At 39.9% G+C, this 20,653-nt stretch overlaps 1 protein-coding gene and 1 gene segment (V, D, J or C); both read left to right on the top strand.

Annotated features, from left to right (window-relative positions):
• The first annotated feature begins 6 nt into the window (after positions 1-6).
• Positions 7-1,615, top strand: LOC104911582. The segment is given in 2 exon segments: positions 7-206; positions 363-1,615. Coding segments are annotated over 2 exon segments (570 nt in total).
• A 93-nt stretch (positions 1,616-1,708) lies between these two features.
• LOC104911585 (immunoglobulin kappa light chain) lies at positions 1,709-19,749 on the top strand. Its single transcript, XM_019616685.2, has 6 exons — positions 1,709-1,817; positions 1,929-2,257; positions 5,793-5,838; positions 12,413-12,706; positions 13,964-14,026; positions 14,678-19,749. Exons 1-6 carry the CDS (start codon positions 1,775-1,777, stop codon positions 14,815-14,817), a joined length of 915 nt encoding a protein of 304 aa, XP_019472230.1. The 5' UTR covers positions 1,709-1,774; the 3' UTR covers positions 14,818-19,749.
• Positions 19,750-20,653: the final 904 nt, after the last annotated feature.

The following is a 20,653-nucleotide window of genomic DNA, read 5'->3' as shown; positions in this document are numbered from 1 at the left end:
GCTCCTTTCCCACGTTGCTGTAGCTTCTTGACAAGCACAGCCCCATGTTGTTATGCACAGAAAAAACAGCGCTGGAGACTTCTCCTCCCACTCAGTGTGTCCCCATCTGGGCCCCACTCACACATCCCTCAGTCTCAACAGCAGCTGAGCAGGAGCAGCAATCATGCTGCTGCTGGCAGCTCTGATGGTTGCAACTGCATGGTCTTGTAAGTGCTTTAGCTTATTTTTGCTCACAGGCAACCAAGCGTTGTGCCCTAACAGAAGTCTTCGCTAGAAGATTGCTGCCAATGAATAACAATTCTCTTTTTGTCTTGTCTCTCCCGTCTTTCTCTCTCTTTTTTTTTTTTTTTTTGTAATTCCAGATGGATTTGCACAGGAGATTCCCATACAGATCCCTGTATCCATCACCAAGTCACAAGGAAATACAGATCTGAAGTGTCATTTTAAGGACTTCTCTGGAAATTTTGATAACACCGTCATACACTGGTATCAACAGAAGGAGAATAAAGCTCCAGTCAGGATGATCCACTACACATCAGGAAGAGCAGTAGTAGATGAGGGCTTTCAAAGGCAGAGATATAGGATTCAAACTATTTCTGGGCAGAAACTTTGCACTCTTACCATAAGAAATGTAATTCCGGATGATGCTGCTACTTACTACTGTGCCTACTGGGACGCTCACTGTGCCAGGTGCCAAACAATCACCTCAACAAATACTTCCTGTGCAGCTCAACCACAAATCATTTGGAATAGCCAGGTGCCAAGCAGATTTCTGCTCTGTGGGCAGAAGAATAGCAATGGACCGATATGCATTTCATCTGTCCTGGTAGATTTTGGCCACAGGGTTCTAGTCTCCTGTACTCTCCATACATCCCTAGCACAAATGTGATTGTAACTGACTGAGGTTGCCCACACAGCAGATTGCCCTGGGGTGCCGCTGCCAGGAGTGACTGTGCGTATGCATCTCCCTCCCTTCTCCTTCAGGTCTGTTCCATCCTTCTCTCCTCCTTGCTCATGCACTGAAGCCACCTACCTGCCTGTCCTGACATAAAACGAAATGGCTTTTGCCGTTGGTATTTACTAGAAAGAGGCAGTCATCCAATCCTCTTAGCAATATGAGCATAACACCACAGAGCCACGTGTCTTTCTGCTTTTGTTTTCCAGTCTTTCTTTCCAAGAAGTGTTTGCATTTCTTCTGAGGCTCAAAACTGAAATCCTGTGGCTGTGCACTTCCTCCCACACTCCAGATCAAAGGCAGGGCACACGCTCACGGTGCTGCTGCCCGTTGCTGAAAGCTGATACCTCTTCAGCCGAGGGCAGCACGGGCAGAGAGCATTTTGTCGTGCTGGAGATGGGTGAGCATGCTGGGCCAGTTGAAGGGGGTCCCACATGGAAAAGGACATCCACTCTGAGTGACGGCACACATTCTGTGCCCACTAGGGTGTCCTCTCAGCTGGCAGCCTTGCACCTGATGCCCAGCTGCTCTTGCTCTCAATCTTTTCTCAGTAATCTTATGCAAAATTCAAGTCATTGGATTGAGCAATAATTCATGCATTTCTCTGAAAAGGAGATGGGATGATAAACTTCTAACCAACCTGAAGGAACATTTGCAGGCCGTACTCCAATACCAGGCTGTTGTGTTATTTCAGCCCCATGTTGTTATGCATAGAAAAAACATCAATGGAGATTTCTCCTCCCACTCAGTGCAGCCTCCATCCAAGGCTCCTTTCATTCTCCTCCGAGTCTCAACAGCAGCTGAGTAGGAGCACCAAACATGCTGACGCTGGCAGCACTTATGGCCACAACTGTGTGGTTTTGTAAGTCCTTTTTCTTTTGTTTTCCTCATACGGTGCCCTTTGCTGCACTAACTACTTTCCTAATCCCTGATTTTCAGCTAATAACATCAGTTACCATTTTATCTCTTGCAGATGGATTTGCGCAGGAAATTCCTATACAGAGTCCTATATCCATCACCAGGTTCCAGAAAAGTGCACGTATGTTCTGTGAAATGAAGAAATTACCAGGACGTTTTGATAATACCGTCATACACTGGTATCAACTGAAAGAGAATAAACCTCCAGAGAGGCTACTCTTCTTTGCAGGAGGGAAAACTACAGTTGAAAGTGGTTTTCAAGGGAACAAGTACATGGTTGATAAAGTTTCTAGTCGGAATCTGTGTATTCTTACAATAAACAATGTAAGTCCAGATGATGCTGCTACATACTACTGTGCCTATTGGGACCCTCACCTTGATAGATGCTCAGAGACCATCAAGCCACAAAACTCCTTCAACCACTCAACTTCTACTTCAGTCTGAACCACAGGGTTGTTACTGCCTCATTCCCCCAGCCTTCTCACTCCATCTGCTATCAGCTGCTACCCAGAGCAAATACTGCACAGGTGCAGAGAATCCCAAACAATAAAGGGCTGGAAGGGACCTCTGGAGATCATCCACTCCATCCTCCCTGCTAAAGCAGACTCCCTAGAGCAGGTTACAAGGGAAAGAGTTCAAGAAATTCTTGAATGTCTCCAGAGGATGTCTTGATGTCTTCCGGATGATGCTGCTACCTACTATTGTGCCTACTGGGATGCTCACAGTGGCAGCCCAACAATCACCTCAACCAAAACTCCTCCAGCAGCTCAACCACAAACCATTTGAAAGATCCCTACTCACTTCCCCAGCATGGAGGAGTCTCCTGAACACGTGGGGGGGATTTCCTCATTACTGACCAGCTCCTTGCAGATGTCAGCTCCCAGAACATAGGGATTTCAAGCAAGCCAACGGTGCCAAGGCTGAAGCAAACAGTGGACGTCTAAAACATAACCCAACCTCAGCACTTCAGGTGCTCTTCCTTTTTCCTCAGGCATAGCCACAAACTGTTTGTAGTGGTTCAGCTTGGATAGTAGGAAAAATTTCTTCTCAGAAAGAGTGGTGATGATATGTTGGAACAGGCTGCTCAGGGGAGTGGTGGAGTCCCCATCCCTGGAAGCTTTCAAGAAAAGGGTAGATGTGGCACTTAGGGACGTGGTTTGTCAACATGGATGACAGTTGGACTAGATGATCATAGCAGTCTTTTCCAACCTTCATGATTCTATGATTTCTTCAGTAGAAAGCAGCTCTTTTCCATGCTAGTGACACAATTTCATGTATGTATTAGATGTCCAAATGTGCTATTGTTGAATTTTGTCCTACTAATGCTTGCAAGCCAAAAACACTCTGCAGAACTGGACAACCTTTCTGCAGCACAAAGTGCTTTGTTTTCTGTGTTTCTTCCAACGAGACCTGCCATCTACACACTGTTCCAGTCCCTGCAAGAACAGCCAAGGTGACAGTGGCATCCTTCACAGCGTGACTCAGGACACAGCTGGGGAAGAACTGCTCTTTCTCTGCCTATGTTGTTTCTGGTATTGCATCACATTTTTCATAAAAATAATAGAATTGCTTAAGTTGGAAAAGCCCCATAAGATCATCAAGTCCACCCATCCATGTAGCACTACTAAGTCCAGCTCCATTTTGTGTCCCTAAGCACTACATCCACATGGCTTTTAAATACCTCCAGAGATGGGGACTCCACCGTTTATTTCACTTGGCAGCCTTGTTCAACAGTTCTGCCCAGAAGAATTTAGAGTAGACGACTGTTTCGCTTACATCTGCTTAAACTGAACGTTGGCCTAAACTGCCTAAACCATCCACAGTCTGGTTCCTCTCTGTAGCCACAAACTGTACTTTCTTGACATTGGTTTGTAGTCATTAGGGCACACAAGGTCCCAGAAGTATTCAGACTTTTTCTTTGAAATGTCAAGCTAAGCATGCAGGCTGGTTGCCAGTAGCAGGGTTTTCTCAGATATTATCTTGGGCTGTCCTGAAGGAAACAAGCATGCAAAGGAAAAGCCTTCATCATCCTTCTGCTGATACAGGAAAAGATGTCTGTGAGTGGCTATTTCAGGGTCAGGATCGAGTTCAGGAGGCAGACAGGTAACAGACGTGCTGGGACAGAAAATGCCAGATGCAGCACATGGACACCTTCACAATGGACCCAGAGTGGCTCCCAGTGCTGGATTGTGTCCTAGTACTAGTTGATGGTACTTAATTCTGGATGAGAGGTGGAGTATGCCTTTGAGGATGTGCAGTATGATCACCCCAGTGTATGTGGCTCCTTAAGATGTATAATCCTATGGGCTGACTTGTGTGTGTAAAATTGAAGAGGATATCTTCACTTAATTATTAGGCACTAAATGGATGGGTTATCTGACCAATTTAGAATCTTTTTAGACAAAGATTTAATCTAAAGAGAATTATATATGTGCTGAACACTAAGTGCAAATTTGAAATTCCTGACATCCTCCAACAAGCCAATGCCAGCCCATCCCTCAAGGAGTCTCCCAGGGCTTGAATAGTGAAAAAGGGCTTTTTGTTTTCAGTGACTGCACATTATGAGAGCACTCCAGATTTTTGCAAAGCTAAAACACAGTGTGTAATGTGTGGATCAAATACTTCGGCACAGGAACTAAGCTGATTGTCTCAAGTAAGTACCATTGATATCAATCTGATTTTTACATCGTTACTTGTGTTGTTAGATTGTAATTACTAATGTAAGTGTTTAGAAAAAATAATTTCTGCCTGATAGGTCATATTTTGTCTTTAATCTGTGAATGTGGTTGCAGTTGTGTGTTGATGGGCATGAATACCAACCTAGTGGATAGGGAGATCACAGGAAAGACTACTGAATATTTGTTGAGATGGGGGGTGGGAAAACGAGGAGAGGTAAAATTTTAAATGTTGTGGTGGATACCTTCCTTGTGCTGTTCCAGGAAAGAATAATGAATTGTGAGAAAACTTGTAGAACAGCTCTCAGTTCAACTAGTCAGAAATGCCAAAATTTGCTTGTTTATAGATGTGATTCAGCCTAAATTAATTGGGAAGAAAAATTGCCAGGAATTGAATAAATGTCGTGGTCCTGGCTGTACCTAAAGTAACCGGCTTCCCTTTGCATTCAGTAATCCCTCAAAAACGGTGCAGTCTATAGTATGAATGCTATTGTCAGTATAAACCATACAGCAGTGCCTACAGTGTCTTGCTCAGAAAATACATGAGGTTACCAAGGTGAGTATAAACAAATCAAACTGCAAAAAGCAGAAGAAAGTTGCAGTTTTCTGCAGTTTGCTGTTAGATTTTGTCTGTATATAGGCAGGTATTTTTGCCAAAGAGAGAACAGTGTAGTTACTCAGAACAGCCACAAACTTAGTTACACATACTAGGTGTCTGTTTAGTTTAGAATATGGTGTTTGCATGTAAAATATTGGCATTGAAGTAAGAGTATGATGAAACTTAATCTAAGCTTCAATATTCAATAAGCAGCAATATTGTGCAAGGTACCTTATCTAAATCCACAAATATCTAGTAATTAATTTTATTTTCCTTTGGGAATGATACTGAAACCACATTTTTTCTTAAAATAACAAATAAAAGTTACCTTAGAGAAAATGCAGTAGACTAGAAGCAGCAGATCTTTGTTACAAAAATCCCAGCACTAAAAGGGCTAAAGCATAGTAAGTAAGCATGACACAACTTTCTTTTCAGAAAATGTTGCATTTAAAAATTGGGACATTTTAGTCTCCAAGAAAAAAAAATCATAGTATTTCTACATATTGCAGTCCAGTCCATACTAAAAATTCAGTTATTACGCTGGCCAAATTATCACCAGCTTCTAAATCAAAGAGATCATTTCTGTGACTTGTGAAAGAAAAATGAAATGCAGAAGATATTGCTAAGCATTATCACACTGTGCTATGGTGATGAGAAAATATTTGGAAGTGGAACTAAACTTATTGTTTCAGGTGAGTGTGAAATAAAACTTACTGCATCTGAAATGCATTTCAATACTGTTAGATATTGACTACGTGATGTGCTCTGGTTCTTTATCTTCCACTAGTTTTAATACTACAGAATGCTTTGCAGGATTTTACCTGAAAACAGTATTTTCTGATGCAGAACACAGCATCATTGTTTTGTATTTATATATGAAATTGGAAAAATGAGGCAATTATTCCAGTGGAGAATATAATTAACCCCTTTTTTTCTTCTTAAAGCTGAATTTAAATGCAGTGAAGATAATGTTCAGAAAAACTAAATTTTTTTTTTTTAAATTTTTAATGGTGCATATTCCACTTTTGTGACATGTCTAATTCATTCTGAAAGACTATGTCAATTTTGAGTTACTCAAAATCTTGGAAGAGCAAAGAAGAGCAAGACATTTATTTTTGTCTGAGTCTGACCATGCCAAATAATGGGAGAATGCCCAGAACTGTCTTAAGACCTGCATAGCTGAAAGGCTACTCTCTCTCCCTCTCTCTCTTATTATCATTTATTACATATTATCAGTTGTTATTATTAAGAGTGCTGAACTGTAGAGACACTAATTTTCCTCCCCCAAAGTACTGACATACTTTATCAAAATTTTATTGCTTCAAGTAAACTTCGGATGTTTTATGCTTGCCTGTGGTTTGGCTTGACTAAGTACCTGGGATGGAAACTGTCTAATTTTGCTCATCTGAAAATGGGGTTTTTTGGTAATGGGAGTTTTGATGTTTATTTGAGGTTTTGCTTCATGTTCTGATAACAAAAATTCTGATCAGGGGTTTTGTGCTGCTCAGCTCTCACGATGATGTTCACTAATTCTAGGGCTGATTTTATGGTGCTTTAAGGGACCATTTAAGGCCAGGTTGGATGGGGCCCTGGGCAGCCTGGTCTAGTATTAAATGTGGAGGTTGGTGGCTCTGCCTGTAGCAGGGGCGTTGGAGCTTGATGATCCTTGAGGTCCCTTCCAACCCTGAGCCATTCTAGGATTCTATGATTCTGCTGTTGTTGCTTTCTCCAAGTAGCAGATAAGGAGCGAAATTACTTAGTCTGTTACATCCATCTAAAGTTTTGAAAGGCTAAAATTAGTTGAGATGAACCTTGCCCGTTTAACAATGTACGTTTCCTCAAAATCTTCACACCATATATTTAGTTAGTTAGTTACTTTATCTTACTGCTTATTTTTGCTGTTATAGGATCTAAAAATTGATTAAATAAAATCTGTTTATCTTTATAAAATAATATTTACTCATAAATTTAATGTGCCCTTGCCACAAAGAAGGCTGACAGTATCTTGGGCTGCGTTAGGTGTAGCATTGCCATCAGGTCAAGGGAAGGGATCCTGCCTCTCTGCTCAGCACTGAGGAGACCACTTGTGAATTTTGTCCAGTTCTGAGCTCCGCAGTACAAGAGGGACATTGGTATATTTGGGAGAGTCCAATACAGAGCCATGAAGATGATCAAGGAATTGGAGGAGAGGCTCTGAGAGTTGGGTCTGTACAGTCTGGTGAAGAGGAGGTTCAGGGTCATCTCAACAATATCTATAAATTCCTGAAGGGAGGGTGTGAAAAAGATGAAGTCAGGCTTTTTTTCCAGTGGCATTCAGTGTCAGGACAAGAGTCCATGGGCAAAACTGGAACACAGTAGGTTCCCTCTGAACACCAAGCAGCACTTCTGTGCTGTGCGGGTGGCAGAGCCCTGGCACAGGCTGCCCAGAGGCTGTGGGATCTCCTCCTTGGAGATCTCCAGAAGCCACCTGGACATGGGCCTGGGCACCCTGCTATTGGTGAGGTTTGTAGCAGGGGATCTTCAGAGGGTCCTGCCAACGTTACCCATTCTGAGGTTCTGTGATATAAAGATAACAGATCTGATATTGTAAAGACTTTATCCATCGTGTTCAGATATTACTACAAAGTTTTCGGCACTGGTACGAAGCTCATTGTAGCAGGTAAGTTACTTTCCTTACCATAAGATATAGGAGTTTTTTGTGTTCATACAGACTGATTATTATGGTGTCCTGGAGGACATTCAGCTTGCTTAGAGCTTTGGTCAGCACTATCCCTGCATGGGTTTCCCTCATTTGTCATTCTGTCAGTCTTGTTGGTTTGTAACGCAGTGGTTTAGGATCGCAAATATATCCAGGAGCTATTTTTTTATCACTTATGGGCATACTCCTCCTTGGAAATATTGTGAAAAATGATCGGGAGTAGTTTCCAGAGCCCTCATGCTTTCTTCCAATTACCGAAGCATTAACAACAGAATCAAGCAGTTGTGAATTAAACACTAAAAAAAGGAAATCCTCTTCTCAGTACAGATTCAAATAACAATTTGCAATGGCTATTGCTGAAGTCCTTTTTCAGTTAGACTAGTAAAAGTGAAAGAATTTGTGCTTAATTATTTTTGTTATCTACACAGCACTTTGGTAAAATAAACCTCCAAATTCTCCTCTTCTTGCTTATTAACATATGCTTGAAGAAGTCACCTTTATCTTGCCATTCCTGCAGAGATATTTATTTGAATGGTACATTGAGGACAAAATCCTCTTTTTTCCCCATTAACTGGTGATCTAAACACTGTAATCCTAGGGTAGACTATTATAGAAACACAAGGGTGAGGAACAATTGCTTCCGAATATTTTAAGCCTGATTAAATGCATTCCTTTATCCTTAACGATTCCTTTATGAAAGACTAGCAAAATCATAACTATAATTCAGTAGAAATATCTATGTTGGGACAGTTGTGTTAAGTGAAATTAAGTGAATTAAGTGAAAGCTCTTACTTGGTGATCAGGTAGTCACCATTTAATTAGTATTTACAGTTTAAAATAAATGATTTTCAAGCGTCTACCAAAACTTGCAGGATTCTGTTTCCTTTGCAAGGGCCAAGGTTCTTGACTAATTAAGAAAATAAAAAGCCTATATTTACCTCATGCTTATGATCTGACACCTCACAAGTACAGTGCTAGCTTATTAGGAAGTAATAAGACAAATAATCTATTTATATTTCTAGTAAATAAACTCACAGCAGAAATTGCAGCAGCAATATTTGATTTCTTTAGATGCCAGCCCCTAAGTATTACCAAGGAATCTACCATGATTTCATCAAATGCATTGAAGTTCAGTAGTCAAATAGCTACAATTATTTTTTGCAATTTTGTAGACTAAAATACATGTTGCTTATTTATAGTTTATGCTTACATTTCCTTACACATCATCTAAAATTGAATTAAATTGATATTCTGCCCTTTTAAATCAAAATGCATTCATTAGTATTTTTCTGTGTTTGCTTTTTGTTTGTGTTTATGGGGAAGAACATGAAGTTCTGAATCAAAACACATTAGACTGAAAGTCCAGACCAGTGTTATGGAGAAAGGATTGTGCATGAAACAAATAAGGGAAAATGTGGCCAATCTAAAGAAAACTGCAGAGCTAATCCTCATTAATAATATTAGTAGGTACATCTGCTAATGACTTTAGCAAAAATAACAAGGATGTCACAGGCCTGAAGATGAATTGAGTACTTCTTTCTTTTAAGGCAATCTAGAGGAGAAAGAATTTGGTATGTTATTCTAAAAAGGTAATATAGGTGACAGAAAAGTGATGTGGAATTTGCAGTAGCAAAATTCTTCTCAAATTCACCGAAATGCTTGTGTGATGCTGCCATTTTGGTATTGACACCCTACAGTAACATCAGTACTCTGTATGCAAGTAGGGTAGGAGCAGGAGGTAAATAGTCCTGACCCCACACTCATTTAAGCATATTGCAATGGACCTCAGCATGCAGAGTTAGATCCAAAATGAGTATGGGCTCCTACAACAAGCCTACAGCTGAGAGGAGCTGTGGCTGTTCAGCACTGTCCAGCCCAGATTTCATGCAGTGCTTTTCGTTAATTCGGTTAAACAGTAACCCAAGATGTTTCTTTATGTGCCCCATCTTTGGCATAAGAATCATTTTCCCCTCTAAATTTTTTAATAAAAAAACACAATCATTTTTAGTTACACCATGATACAAAGGAACTACCTAAATATTTATCTAAATGGTTTATTTAAATAAAGGTTATTTAAAATAATATTTACACTTCCAGTTGCCTTCCAATACAGTATTTCCTCCTTATAGATGTTAACCCAAAACAATCTGTACTTCACAGAAATTGGAAATGGATTGCTGAGTAATACTGTGTGATGAGTTTCAGCTTTTGTGCATTAATAGACCCAGCTAGAGAAACAGCCTATGCATACTGATATCACCAAAACAGACTGGATTTGCCCAAAGATGATGAAAATGTGCTTGAAAATCCCCTGCTCCCATGGATCTTTAGAGATCTTTATTTTAGTGTATAGAGAAATAGACATAAAATTTGTTACAAAACGAGAACTTTGGAGGATTTGAAAGAGATAAGAAAAAGGATTCAAAATGAGTAGTTAAGACCTTGCATTCAGTTTCATATCATATAATCAAATAAAATCAATGCTTTTAAAATCATGTGCTCAAAAGCACTTAGCAGCCCTAAAAAAGAATTAATTTTTCTGGGAAAAAAAAAAAAAAGAATATGTATGGTAGCTCAATCAATGCCTCAGTTTTGGTTTATTCTAATATCTTTTAAAAGTAATAGCAAAGATGAGTTTGAAATGGAATTTTATGTGCGTTTCACTGAAGACTCTTCGGGAATAGAAATGAAAACTGAAATTGAACTCAAAGTTTACACATAATTTTTAGTTGAATAACTAGACTCTCTTTATTCATAAAATGGTATACTTCTCTGGCCAAAATGTCATGAACATTTTCTGTAAGGAAATATAGCAATGTGGGTTATACCAGATACTTGGCACTGGCACAAATCTCATAAGCTCATTTCCATCAAGTCCTCTAAAGTTGTTTTTTTGTTTGTTTCATTTTGGGTTGGCGTTTTTTGTTGTTGTTGTTGTTGTTGATCTTTTTACATTTTGTAATGGCAAAGGTGTGGAGTGAAGGTTGATTGGAGGCTCCTTCCTTAAGTTTCCTGGGGAGGCTCAGCATAGGCAATGTTATCACCAACACTTCAGAACCAAGATGCTGTCTATAAGCTGAGCGCTCTCACCTCATTTTGTGGGGCCATCCAAAAAAGGATAATTAAAATTTCAACCCAAGTCTCCCTGCTTTATTACAAGAAAAGCCATACACTAGCTTAACAATTGTCCGCAGGTTACATCTACATGGTTATATATTATTTTAAAAAGACATGGCTGCCTCTTCAAACCTGTCTAAAAGAACTGTTCAACAAAATAAGCAGCACATAGTTTTGAGAGTGTAACTGAAGAAAAAAGGCAGCAGAGCGTAGAGTGGACATTTACTACTTCAAAATCCTTCAGAAAGTATTGGATCTTGTGCACAGATAAGTCAATGTAAATCAGATTGTTGTCTTAACTTTACAGATAAGCCTGAAAATACGTCAAAATCTACTGACAGGTTTTTAACTTTTTTTCTGCTAAACATAATTGCAGCTTATATATATATTCACACACAATCACACGTGTTTTCATGCATACTGGAAAAACTTCCTGATCCCAAATAAATAAATGAACACAGCTCTTTCTAGAACTATTACTTATTATTTAAGAATTGTCTATGACCTATGCAGACTCTGTTTGACAGTAGTTCTACTGGGAAGGCCGTGGGATATAGGCTGTCCCATAGCCCCCTAATATCTTCTGAGTCAGCTTCAAGGGAGAGTGGCTTTGAATATATTCAACAGTATTTCAGCTTCTTAACATGTTTACTAAAAAAAAAAACAAAAATAACCAAAAATAACCTCCAAAAATTTTTGAGCACATATCTAAGGTTTCGACTAGCCAGACAAAATCTAATTTAATAAAGCACTCAAGAAATCTTTTGAGAGATCATTTTTAATGTACACTGAGAAAAACTTCTTTCTCTATCAGATGTGCTGCTTGAGGAGAAGCATGAGCAAAGCTATCTAGATGCTAGCATTCACTGAACAACTTGGAGCTTAAATGATGTTTCGCCATGCACGTGGCAGAGCATGAAAGCTTCTATCAAACATTCTCTGGACTTGGAAGAGTCTATATGTTGTATAAACAACATTGAGTTTAGACTGTTTTAAGTGAATCTTATAATCTTGCAATTGATTTGCTGTTAGTTCTCTATGAAATAGCATATTTAAAATAAGATTGAAAGTCCTGTTTTCTATTCCCAGTTATTCAAAAGAGTCTTGTAACTGTTTTTGACTGGAACCCAAGTGGTAGATTACGATTTAATAATTTAAATTCATTTAATGTAAACTGTGTCTAAATGTCAAGTTCAGCCAGCTCAAATGAAAGCTTATTTTTACATGAAGGACAGCAAGGGTTGTAATCCATCCATCCGCTTATCTAAAATGTATTTTGTACATGAGCCATTGCTATTCCCATCCTAAGTATTTCATAATAAACTCGAGAGCTAGAGTATTTGTTGAGAAGAAATAGTTTGTCTCTGAATACCTGTAATTTATTGCTGTACACTACCAAGATTATAACTCTTCATTTTGTTATTTTTTTTCCTCTCCAAAAATAAATCCAGAACAAGGAAATTCTGGACCAGAGAGCTCTGAAATCCTGCAGAAAGAACATGAAAACCAACTTGTGTATGTTTGCCTTTTTGAGAAATTCTACCCAGGAGTTGTTCGGGTGAAATGGACTGACGACGCAAATAAGGAGATAACACAGAACGTAGTAAAAGGAGATGTCTGGAAGCTTCCAGGTGAGAATAAGTACTCAGTCAGCTCCTGGTTATCTGTACCACTGGAGGACAAAAACAAGAAATATTTTTGCCAATTTGAGCATGAAAGTGGAGACCGTTCACTGCACACACATGGTAAGTACTGCATTTTAATTTTTTATTCTACCTACTATGTCTTCTATTTCCTTTTTTTTTTTAATTAATTTTTATTTTTCAGTAAAATTCCAGAAATAATGTTGTACTCCTGCAACTCCTGCAAGCTTCTGTATTCCTAGGCACAATAACTAACGTTCTTATCAGTAGAAAAAATCAAAGCTATTCCAGGAGAAAAATCAATCTGTGCTGGGTTTGCCAAATGAAGGTCCCTTTGTAGTTCTTCAGAGTTACCAGGTCTAAAGTAGAGTTGCACCGAAAGGTCTGCACTGACTTACCTGGCAGTATGCAGAATTTCTTCAAAACAGTGTTACAGCTGTAAATGTCAGAGGCATCAATCCCTCTGATATCAGTCATGGCTATAATAAATGAAGGATGTAAAAATAAGGCTGATGGGTGTGTAGAGCAATCTTTAAATATGTTACTTATTCATGGTCTGGTGACAGTGAGGTAATAACCACGTTAAAAAGAAGGAAATAATTTAATTGCTGGAAAACTGATTACGTGAAGAAAAATCTGAAAGCCAATACAGTTTCAGAGGGAAAAAAAAAAGCAATCTATAATAACTGGTCTAAACTTACAGACCGGCTGAATCACGGTAACATCACTGAGAAAACTGCTTATTCTGGATAGGTGAATCTTTTCTGAGCTCACCTTGCTATGAATGAGTACAGCTCCACTCCATGAAAATACAGCCATACATAACTATTACTTTCAAAATATATTCTGACAAAAACATGTTTCAAGTCTACTTTGATAGGGGTATGTATTTAAGCCCCTGTCTCAGTGAATTCAAATACCATAACCAAGAACAAACCCCAAAAAGAAAAAAGCTCAAGAAAGGGAGGTCGTTTTAGAGACACCAATCTACCACTGTAATAGCAAATTCACAAGAGGGAACACGAGTGACAACTGGGTGCTCAGATTGACTTCAGTTTGGAGATAAAAGAGCTGCTGCCAAAAATCTGCCTAACAGAGGGCAAAAGGGCAAAAGCAAAGCCCCTGGTTAAGGCAACAAACAGTCATTCACTTCTGTATCAACATTTGTCCCCCTCAGTTCCCCCCGTGATGGAATCCTTCTGGTGGACAACTGATCTACAGACATGTCTTGAACCTCCTACTTTTCTTAATACTAACTTCCACTCCACTGTTGCTCTTCTTTTTAGCCCTATGTTAATCCTTGTTAAAATTAAAGTCCAATTTTGTCATTTAAAACTCTCTTTCCATTTGTTTCTTCAGAGAGCTCTTCTCAGGAGCAGAACTGCAGCACTGAATCTAGAAACAGCACAGTTTTTAACAAAGGTAATGCCAATGAATTAAAATAGGGGAAAGTAGTGTGAAAATTAGATATCACTTAATATGAACAACGTGAACATTTTAAATAGCTTGCAGGAAATCTGTTAAATTCTGGGCTCTGCAACTTAGAAAGGCTTCCACGCTACTCTGAATCACTGTGTTGTGGAGTATAAAAAGCAGCCCTCATTTGCTGGGCTTTGTTAGCTGGTTGCAGATGTTGCTTGGGCTGCTGCTTTAGGTTATTAGCCTGCATTAAACGTCACTGCTTTAAATACTCAGCACAGTTAAATGCACAACGCTTGAGCTGATGCTCCTTCAGACTAGCAACTGGCAAAGAAGTTTTCCTTTAGATTGAATGAGGATTTAGGAAATACTTTGGGCACTTGTGTCAAGAAACTGATGCAAAATGATGCCAGGAAACACGGTGTTATTGATGGTGGAAGAGCCAAAAGCTCTTGCATTGCAGAGAATGATAACCTGGCAGCCAGTCTAGCACTAAGAAATCTGCCCCATCTGCAGCCTGCTCAGGGGACAGTCAGACACTCCATTATATATTTCCATACAAATGTAGCACGCAGACCTGGCTCTACCTGTTTCTTTTTGGAGGTCGTACAATACTGATGTTGTAAGGAATTTTCTGCCTCACATCTGTTACAGATCACTTGACGCACAAGGCAGCGCAATTGGTGTACGTTGTTCTGCTTCTGAAAAGCTCCATGTACTATGTCATCGTGCTCTTCTTCTTCTTCAAGTACAGAACAAGGAACGCAGCTAAGCCCTCGGGAAAGAGAACATAAATACTGGGTTTGGAAAGGTTTATAAGATTGTCTTCAATTTGCTTTGCTGTATAATTATCCACATAGGCTCTGCTGTTCTCCATGCTAGATACAACAACAAAAAACAATTCTAAGAGAACAGGCATATAGGGTTTGCTGTGCTTTACTGCTAGTGTTTTCCTAATTTTTTCTGAGTATTGAACTGAGATGGAAGTGAGCAAAAAAAAATAAGCGTACATAGGGTTATAGTAGGAACGCTGTAATGCAAGGTGAGGAACCTCCTCCCGCTTAAAGTATTTTTGCATGCATAAGAGTAGAGGTATATTGGAACTTTCAAAACATAAAACATTGATGCATTTTATCATTGCATTTAAGGTTAGTTAGGAGCATTCCACTGCTGAAAACGCATCAATACTACTTTTTATTTTTTTTTTAAACTTTCAATGATTTATAGCAACTCCACCAAATCAGGGCTTGAATATTCTGAAGTGATAAGTGCTTTAAAAGATTCCACTAAGCTTGATTTTTAAAAGCAAAGATATTATCTTTTAGCAAGTTGATAAACATAAGAGCAATTCTAACGTGCATATCTATAGAAATTTAAGAAATTCACCAGGCCACAGGCTAGCACTGCTGCGCAAACTGAAAACTTGCATATCGTGTCTTTAAAGGTAGAAAATGATTGCAATTATCACCTTGTTTAGAGAAATCATTTCAAACTCAGCAAAACCTTAAATCTGGTGCTTCAATAGAGAAAGTGTTCTCACATTACAGGAACAACTCTCAGATGCTTTACTTTGAACTCCTCATCTCCAAGTTTTGCTAATTTAGGGCTTGTACCACAAGTTTGGAGATGAATGCCTGCACCAAACCTGTAATGATGTAGAGCAATAAAAGCTTTCCTTGAGAGGCATTTGTGAGACCTCTATTTGTTCTACAGGCTGTACCTGTCTTGAAAACTTGGTTATTTTCCATGTTCATTGAGTTCCTTGGAGAATGAAAGATCCTTAAAACCATCCTTTTTTCTTTTTTTTTTTCTTCCTATTTTTAAATGGGGACAGAGTTCTACGTAGAAAAATGAAAGTTAACCCATTAGATCTTATCTATTGAACAGTGAAGCTGGGGAGAAACAACACATTGTTTGCAACAGGCCTGTCTTCCATCCCTGCTCAAGAAGGGCTGCCTAGAGGGGTTGCTCAGGACTGTGGCCAGATGCCTTTTGAGCATTTCCACAGCAACCAGTAGCAAATCTCTCAGTCTCTCCTCATTTGAGAGATACTCTAGTCTCTTGATTATCTCTCCTGGCTCTTTTCTGGACTTTCTCCACAGCCTTCATGCCATGTCTGTCCCATACCGATGAGCCCAGAATTGGAACCCTCAAAAGTAATGGAAAACCACTGCTGATGTTGAAGACTCAACCAGAGACCTTTAGATCTTCAGTCTAACACTCTCCTAGCTGAGCTATTTCAGCACTCACTAGCTTCGATACTCACAAAAATTGATGGAATGTAATTATCTTTCAGCTGTATTCGGTCAAGCTTTGCAGACATCAGCTTGAGAGTCAAAGTGATTTCAGGGAACAAAATGGAGACAGACTGAGCTCAAAAGAAATGGTCCAACCAGCTGTATCAACACAGGATCCCTGCCATGGTACCTTACCTCTGTTTACAGAGTCTGTGTCTGAGCCTTAAGAATAGGGTGATGGGTGATGTCTAGAAGAGAAGCAGGGAAACAAAACTTCTGTTCTTGAAGGAAAAGTACATCTACCTTTAGAACAGAGAAGGTATCTGTCACAAGCAAAAGGGAAATAAAGATATAGAGCTAGGTCTCTGTAATACGACCTACAGGTTTGTTAAAAAGAGTATGGCCAGCAGGCCAAGAGAGGTTCTTCTCCTCCTCTACTCCATTCTGGTGAGTCCACATCTGGGGTACTGTGTCCAGTTCTGTGTCCACAGTTCAAGACAGACAGGGCATTTCTAGAGAGAGTCCAGAAGGAGACTACGAAGATTATGAGGATCCTGGAACATCTCCCTTATGAGAAAAGGCTGAGAAACCTGGGACTGTTCAGCCTGGAGAAGAGAACGCTCAAGGGTAAAATCTCATCGATGCTTATAAATATCTAAAGGGCAGGAGCCAAGTGCATGCAAGTGCATGGGGCCAGGTTCTCTTTGGTGACAGCCAGTAATAGGACAAGGGACAAAAGGTACAAACTGGAACACATTTCTCATTTTCCATCTGAACATGAGAAATGACTTCTTTACTTAGAGGATGAGAGGTTGCCCAGAGATGTTGTGGAGTCTCCTCTGGATATTCAAGGCCTTGGATGCTTTCCTGTGTAACCTGCTTTAGGGAATCTGCTTTAGCAGGGGGTTGGAATAGATGATCTCCAGAGATCCCTTCCAATCTTTAAGATTCTGAGATTCTATAATCTTCAGTCAAACTCGCTTTGAAAACAGGCTGATATCCTGTGTTATTATTTGCTTGATTCCAATGCAAGCGAAATAAAACAGCAAGAAAAGTATTTGGGAAATGCACCTACTGTAGATTTGAGTAGCAGAATTAATACCACTGTCCAGGCCTCCCTTAGCATTACCCCTGCTAGTCCATCAGGCTGGAAAAACATTTGATTGCTTCAGTGAATCAAGTCTGCTTTTACTAAAATCATCCTCAAATCCACTTGTGCTGCCTCATGTACAAAATCAGATGTCCGTGTTGCACAATAAAAAAGAGAGAAAGCATGGCCTTTTAAGCTTTTTGAACAAACAACCCTGCCCATAAACAGTGCTGAACAACGTTCAGAATAGCCCTCACCTCACAGTTTATGGGGTTTCTCAAGTACATAGCTGCAAGTCTTACATTTGCAACAGATCACATGCCCCTGTAGTGTATTTATACAGGCATATGCTGCTTACAGCATGTTTCTATTCTTATTTATTTGGCCCAAATAGGAGGACAAGTGGATGTTTTTAGGCGTGGGGTGTGTGTGTGGGGGGGCTAATGGCAGGAAGCTTAGGTTGTTTAGTGGAAAAAACCTGTAAACTGAACCAGTCACAACCAGCTCAGAGGAGGTGGGCTGCGATGGAAATGGGCGATAAGCTGAGGACAGTTAGACCACAGCCGTCCTGTCTTTTACCACAGTATATTTCTAAACCGCAGTGATGGAAATACAGAGTGATAAAACCACGGGCCTACGTTACATGTAAAAAAATAGTGACACTTCCGTTCACTGCACGTTGCTCTGACTGTGTGCTTGTGATAGCCACATGTAAGGGCTACTGCTGCTGCAAAAACACGGGCGCTGCAGGAAGTCTGCAGGACTTCCATTCTTGTTTATCATGTATGCATGCCAGAGTTAGAAGCTATGTAAGTGTAAGCTTCTGCAGCCAGGACTTTCTTAATACTTGAAAGGCACATCTTCTCAAATGAATGCCTTATTGCAGCAGATTTTCAGTGCTTTTGAGCTTCTACAAGTATGAGCATTACAGCTGCTGTGCTCCTGTCGTGGTTGCAAAAATAATGAAAGTATTGAGAAAATGATTGCAGTCAATCTGGTGCTTATAACGAAAAGAAGACAGAGTGGAACGCGCATCTCTAAAACACGAAGGACTAATGTGCAGATGAATTTTTTTTGTGGGAAGGGATTTCCACTGTTTTCTTTGTCTTGCTAGAAGCACTTTGCATCCTATATTGAACAAGAACTTGCATGGTTGAGAATTTTGATTTCTCATCTACTAAAATGCCCTAGAACAGGTGATAAGGAAAGGAAAGAAACCCGTGGATTCCTCTCACATATAGTTGCAAAGGGGAAAGATCTGCGTAAGCATTACAGCAGCCTGCCAACAGCTGACTTCTGTTGATACCAGTTACCAAAACAAATTTTAAAGGAGATCCCAAGAGCAGACTAATCATTTTGAGATTTTGAAACATTTGGGACACCAGCACACACTCACAAGTGCCGAGAAGATCAAAAACCTCAGAAGAACGGTTCAAGAGTTTGTTCCTCTGCACCTAAAGGGAAATAGAACAAGTGACAACAACGATCAAGTGACAAGTTTTAGCTACTGAGTCTCAACTATTACTAAATATACTTCCACCATACAGAAGTTTCATTCCATTCTTTTACCAATCTCTTGGCTAGGTGCACAAGACATCACTTTCAGTAATTACTTAGCGATTTGGAAGATCACTTCAGGTCTGCATCACAGACAAATATTTTCATACTGCTTGCAAGCAATCTAATATGCACATGTCAACAAAGTACCTTTGCTGCTGTGCAGCACACAGGGGAACCATGCCCTTTAGTTTCTAATGAGTAATTCATTCTACATCCATCATTCTTAAAGAGGATCAAAAGATCTCAGATCAGAAGCTTCAGCTTCTTGAGGTTTAATTCCTCCTTTAGCTGGAGCTTTGCCATTTGTGGTAAAGTGAATGCAAGATAATCCTGAAAATAAATTAAGTCATTTCAAAAATGAGAAAATCAACTCTCATATTTAACTGAAGCACGCCACAAACATCTTAAGACACTGGAGGTAGAGGGTAACATTCTCTGGTATTAAACAGAGGGAAGAGGGTAAAGACTCAAGCAGTTTTGTCCGGAAGATCTTCAAGATGAGTACATTTGTCCTACAACTGAAGTAAAAATAAATCTTTTCCTAGAACTTCCTCTCTCCAGAGAAATTTTTTCCATCCCTTCCCCTTGTGGTCCATCATTGTCTTTCCAAGATAGCTGGTGAAGAAATGATGGAGACCAGCCGTATGATCTGAGATTTGGGTAGTCCTGTGTGGAGCCAGCTGTTGGACACTATCATCCTTGTGGATCCCTTCCAACTCAGGATATTGTATGATTCCATTTCATCTTGAGTCTTTTTCATTGTGCTGCAGAAGAGCTTCTTCAGCCTCTGCACTTGGATTAGCCAGAATTCAGAGGCAGTTGAGTCCAACTCAGGCTCTGAGCAGCCAGAACCCAGCAGGACTTCCTGCAGCAGGTTCAAAGATGATGAACTCAAAGAAATAGTCCACTAATCAAATCACTTTGGGATGCAGCTAAAGAGAAAAAGGTACCTATTTCCAAGAAAACTGGAATTCTACACAAAGGTCCTCTCATTTACAATGAGTTTTCCACTGTCCTGTTTTTCTCTCAAGTCTTCGTCAGATCCTACATGGGAAGAGAGGATTGTTACCTAACTCCGCTGAACGAAATCACAGGCATTTCAAATCAAGCATTCCCCCCCAGATTACTCCCTTTTTCTTTTAAGCTGGAGAACATATTTTTAGACGTTACCTGGAAGGCTTTTAATTATCAAACCCAAAAAAACAACTTCACTAGGATCATTGATGAAATGCCTTTCTGTCAGCAAGGGCTTTCAGTTTCACTATGACACACTTGGGATAATCAGCTCCACGGTTGCTCCCTGGCAAGCAGTTTTTCTCATTCATTGCAGCCTTCCCCCTTGGAAGACATCTTCAGAAGCCCTTTTGGGAACAGCCAGAAGCACTGCTTTACAAAATAAATCATTTTTGTAATAAGTGATCTGGAAAGAGGTTGTCTCACTCCAAGCCACAACCCAAATAGCTCCTTCTGTTGTCTTCTCCTTGCCCCTTCATGCTCTAAGCCCTTAAGAAAGATCAGGTGGGCACAGGACCACGTACCAGAGATGGCTCCTGCAGGAAGCAGGGCTTTGCAGGAGGGTGGTTGGCTGTGTGAGTCATTTCAGAGAGACTTTTCCTCATCTTTCCTGGTGCAGCAAAACTGCTGCTTATATTCAGGCTCCAACTATAAAATAATGGTAGAAACTAACTGTTTCACACTTAGGCAGACTAACAGAAAGGAAGGACGTGAGCTGTCACTGAGGCT

Source organism: Meleagris gallopavo, chromosome 6 (genome assembly GCF_000146605.3).
Source record: "Meleagris gallopavo isolate NT-WF06-2002-E0010 breed Aviagen turkey brand Nicholas breeding stock chromosome 6, Turkey_5.1, whole genome shotgun sequence".
Classification (NCBI taxonomy): Eukaryota; Metazoa; Chordata; class Aves; order Galliformes; family Phasianidae; genus Meleagris; species Meleagris gallopavo.
Note: the sequence above shows the minus strand (reverse complement) of the source record. Positions and strands in the feature narration are given on the sequence as shown.

Excerpts from the sequence above, each read along its gene's own strand:
- LOC104911585 (XM_019616685.2), top strand. The coding sequence starts at position 1,775 with ATGCTGACGCTGGCAGCACTTATGGCCACAACTGTGTGGTTTT. Across the intron at positions 1,818-1,928 it reads GGCCACAACTGTGTGGTTTT|ATGGATTTGCGCAGGAAATT; the intron begins GTAAGTCCTTTT and ends TATCTCTTGCAG. Across the intron at positions 12,707-13,963 it reads CCGTTCACTGCACACACATG|AGAGCTCTTCTCAGGAGCAG; the intron begins GTAAGTACTGCA and ends TTGTTTCTTCAG.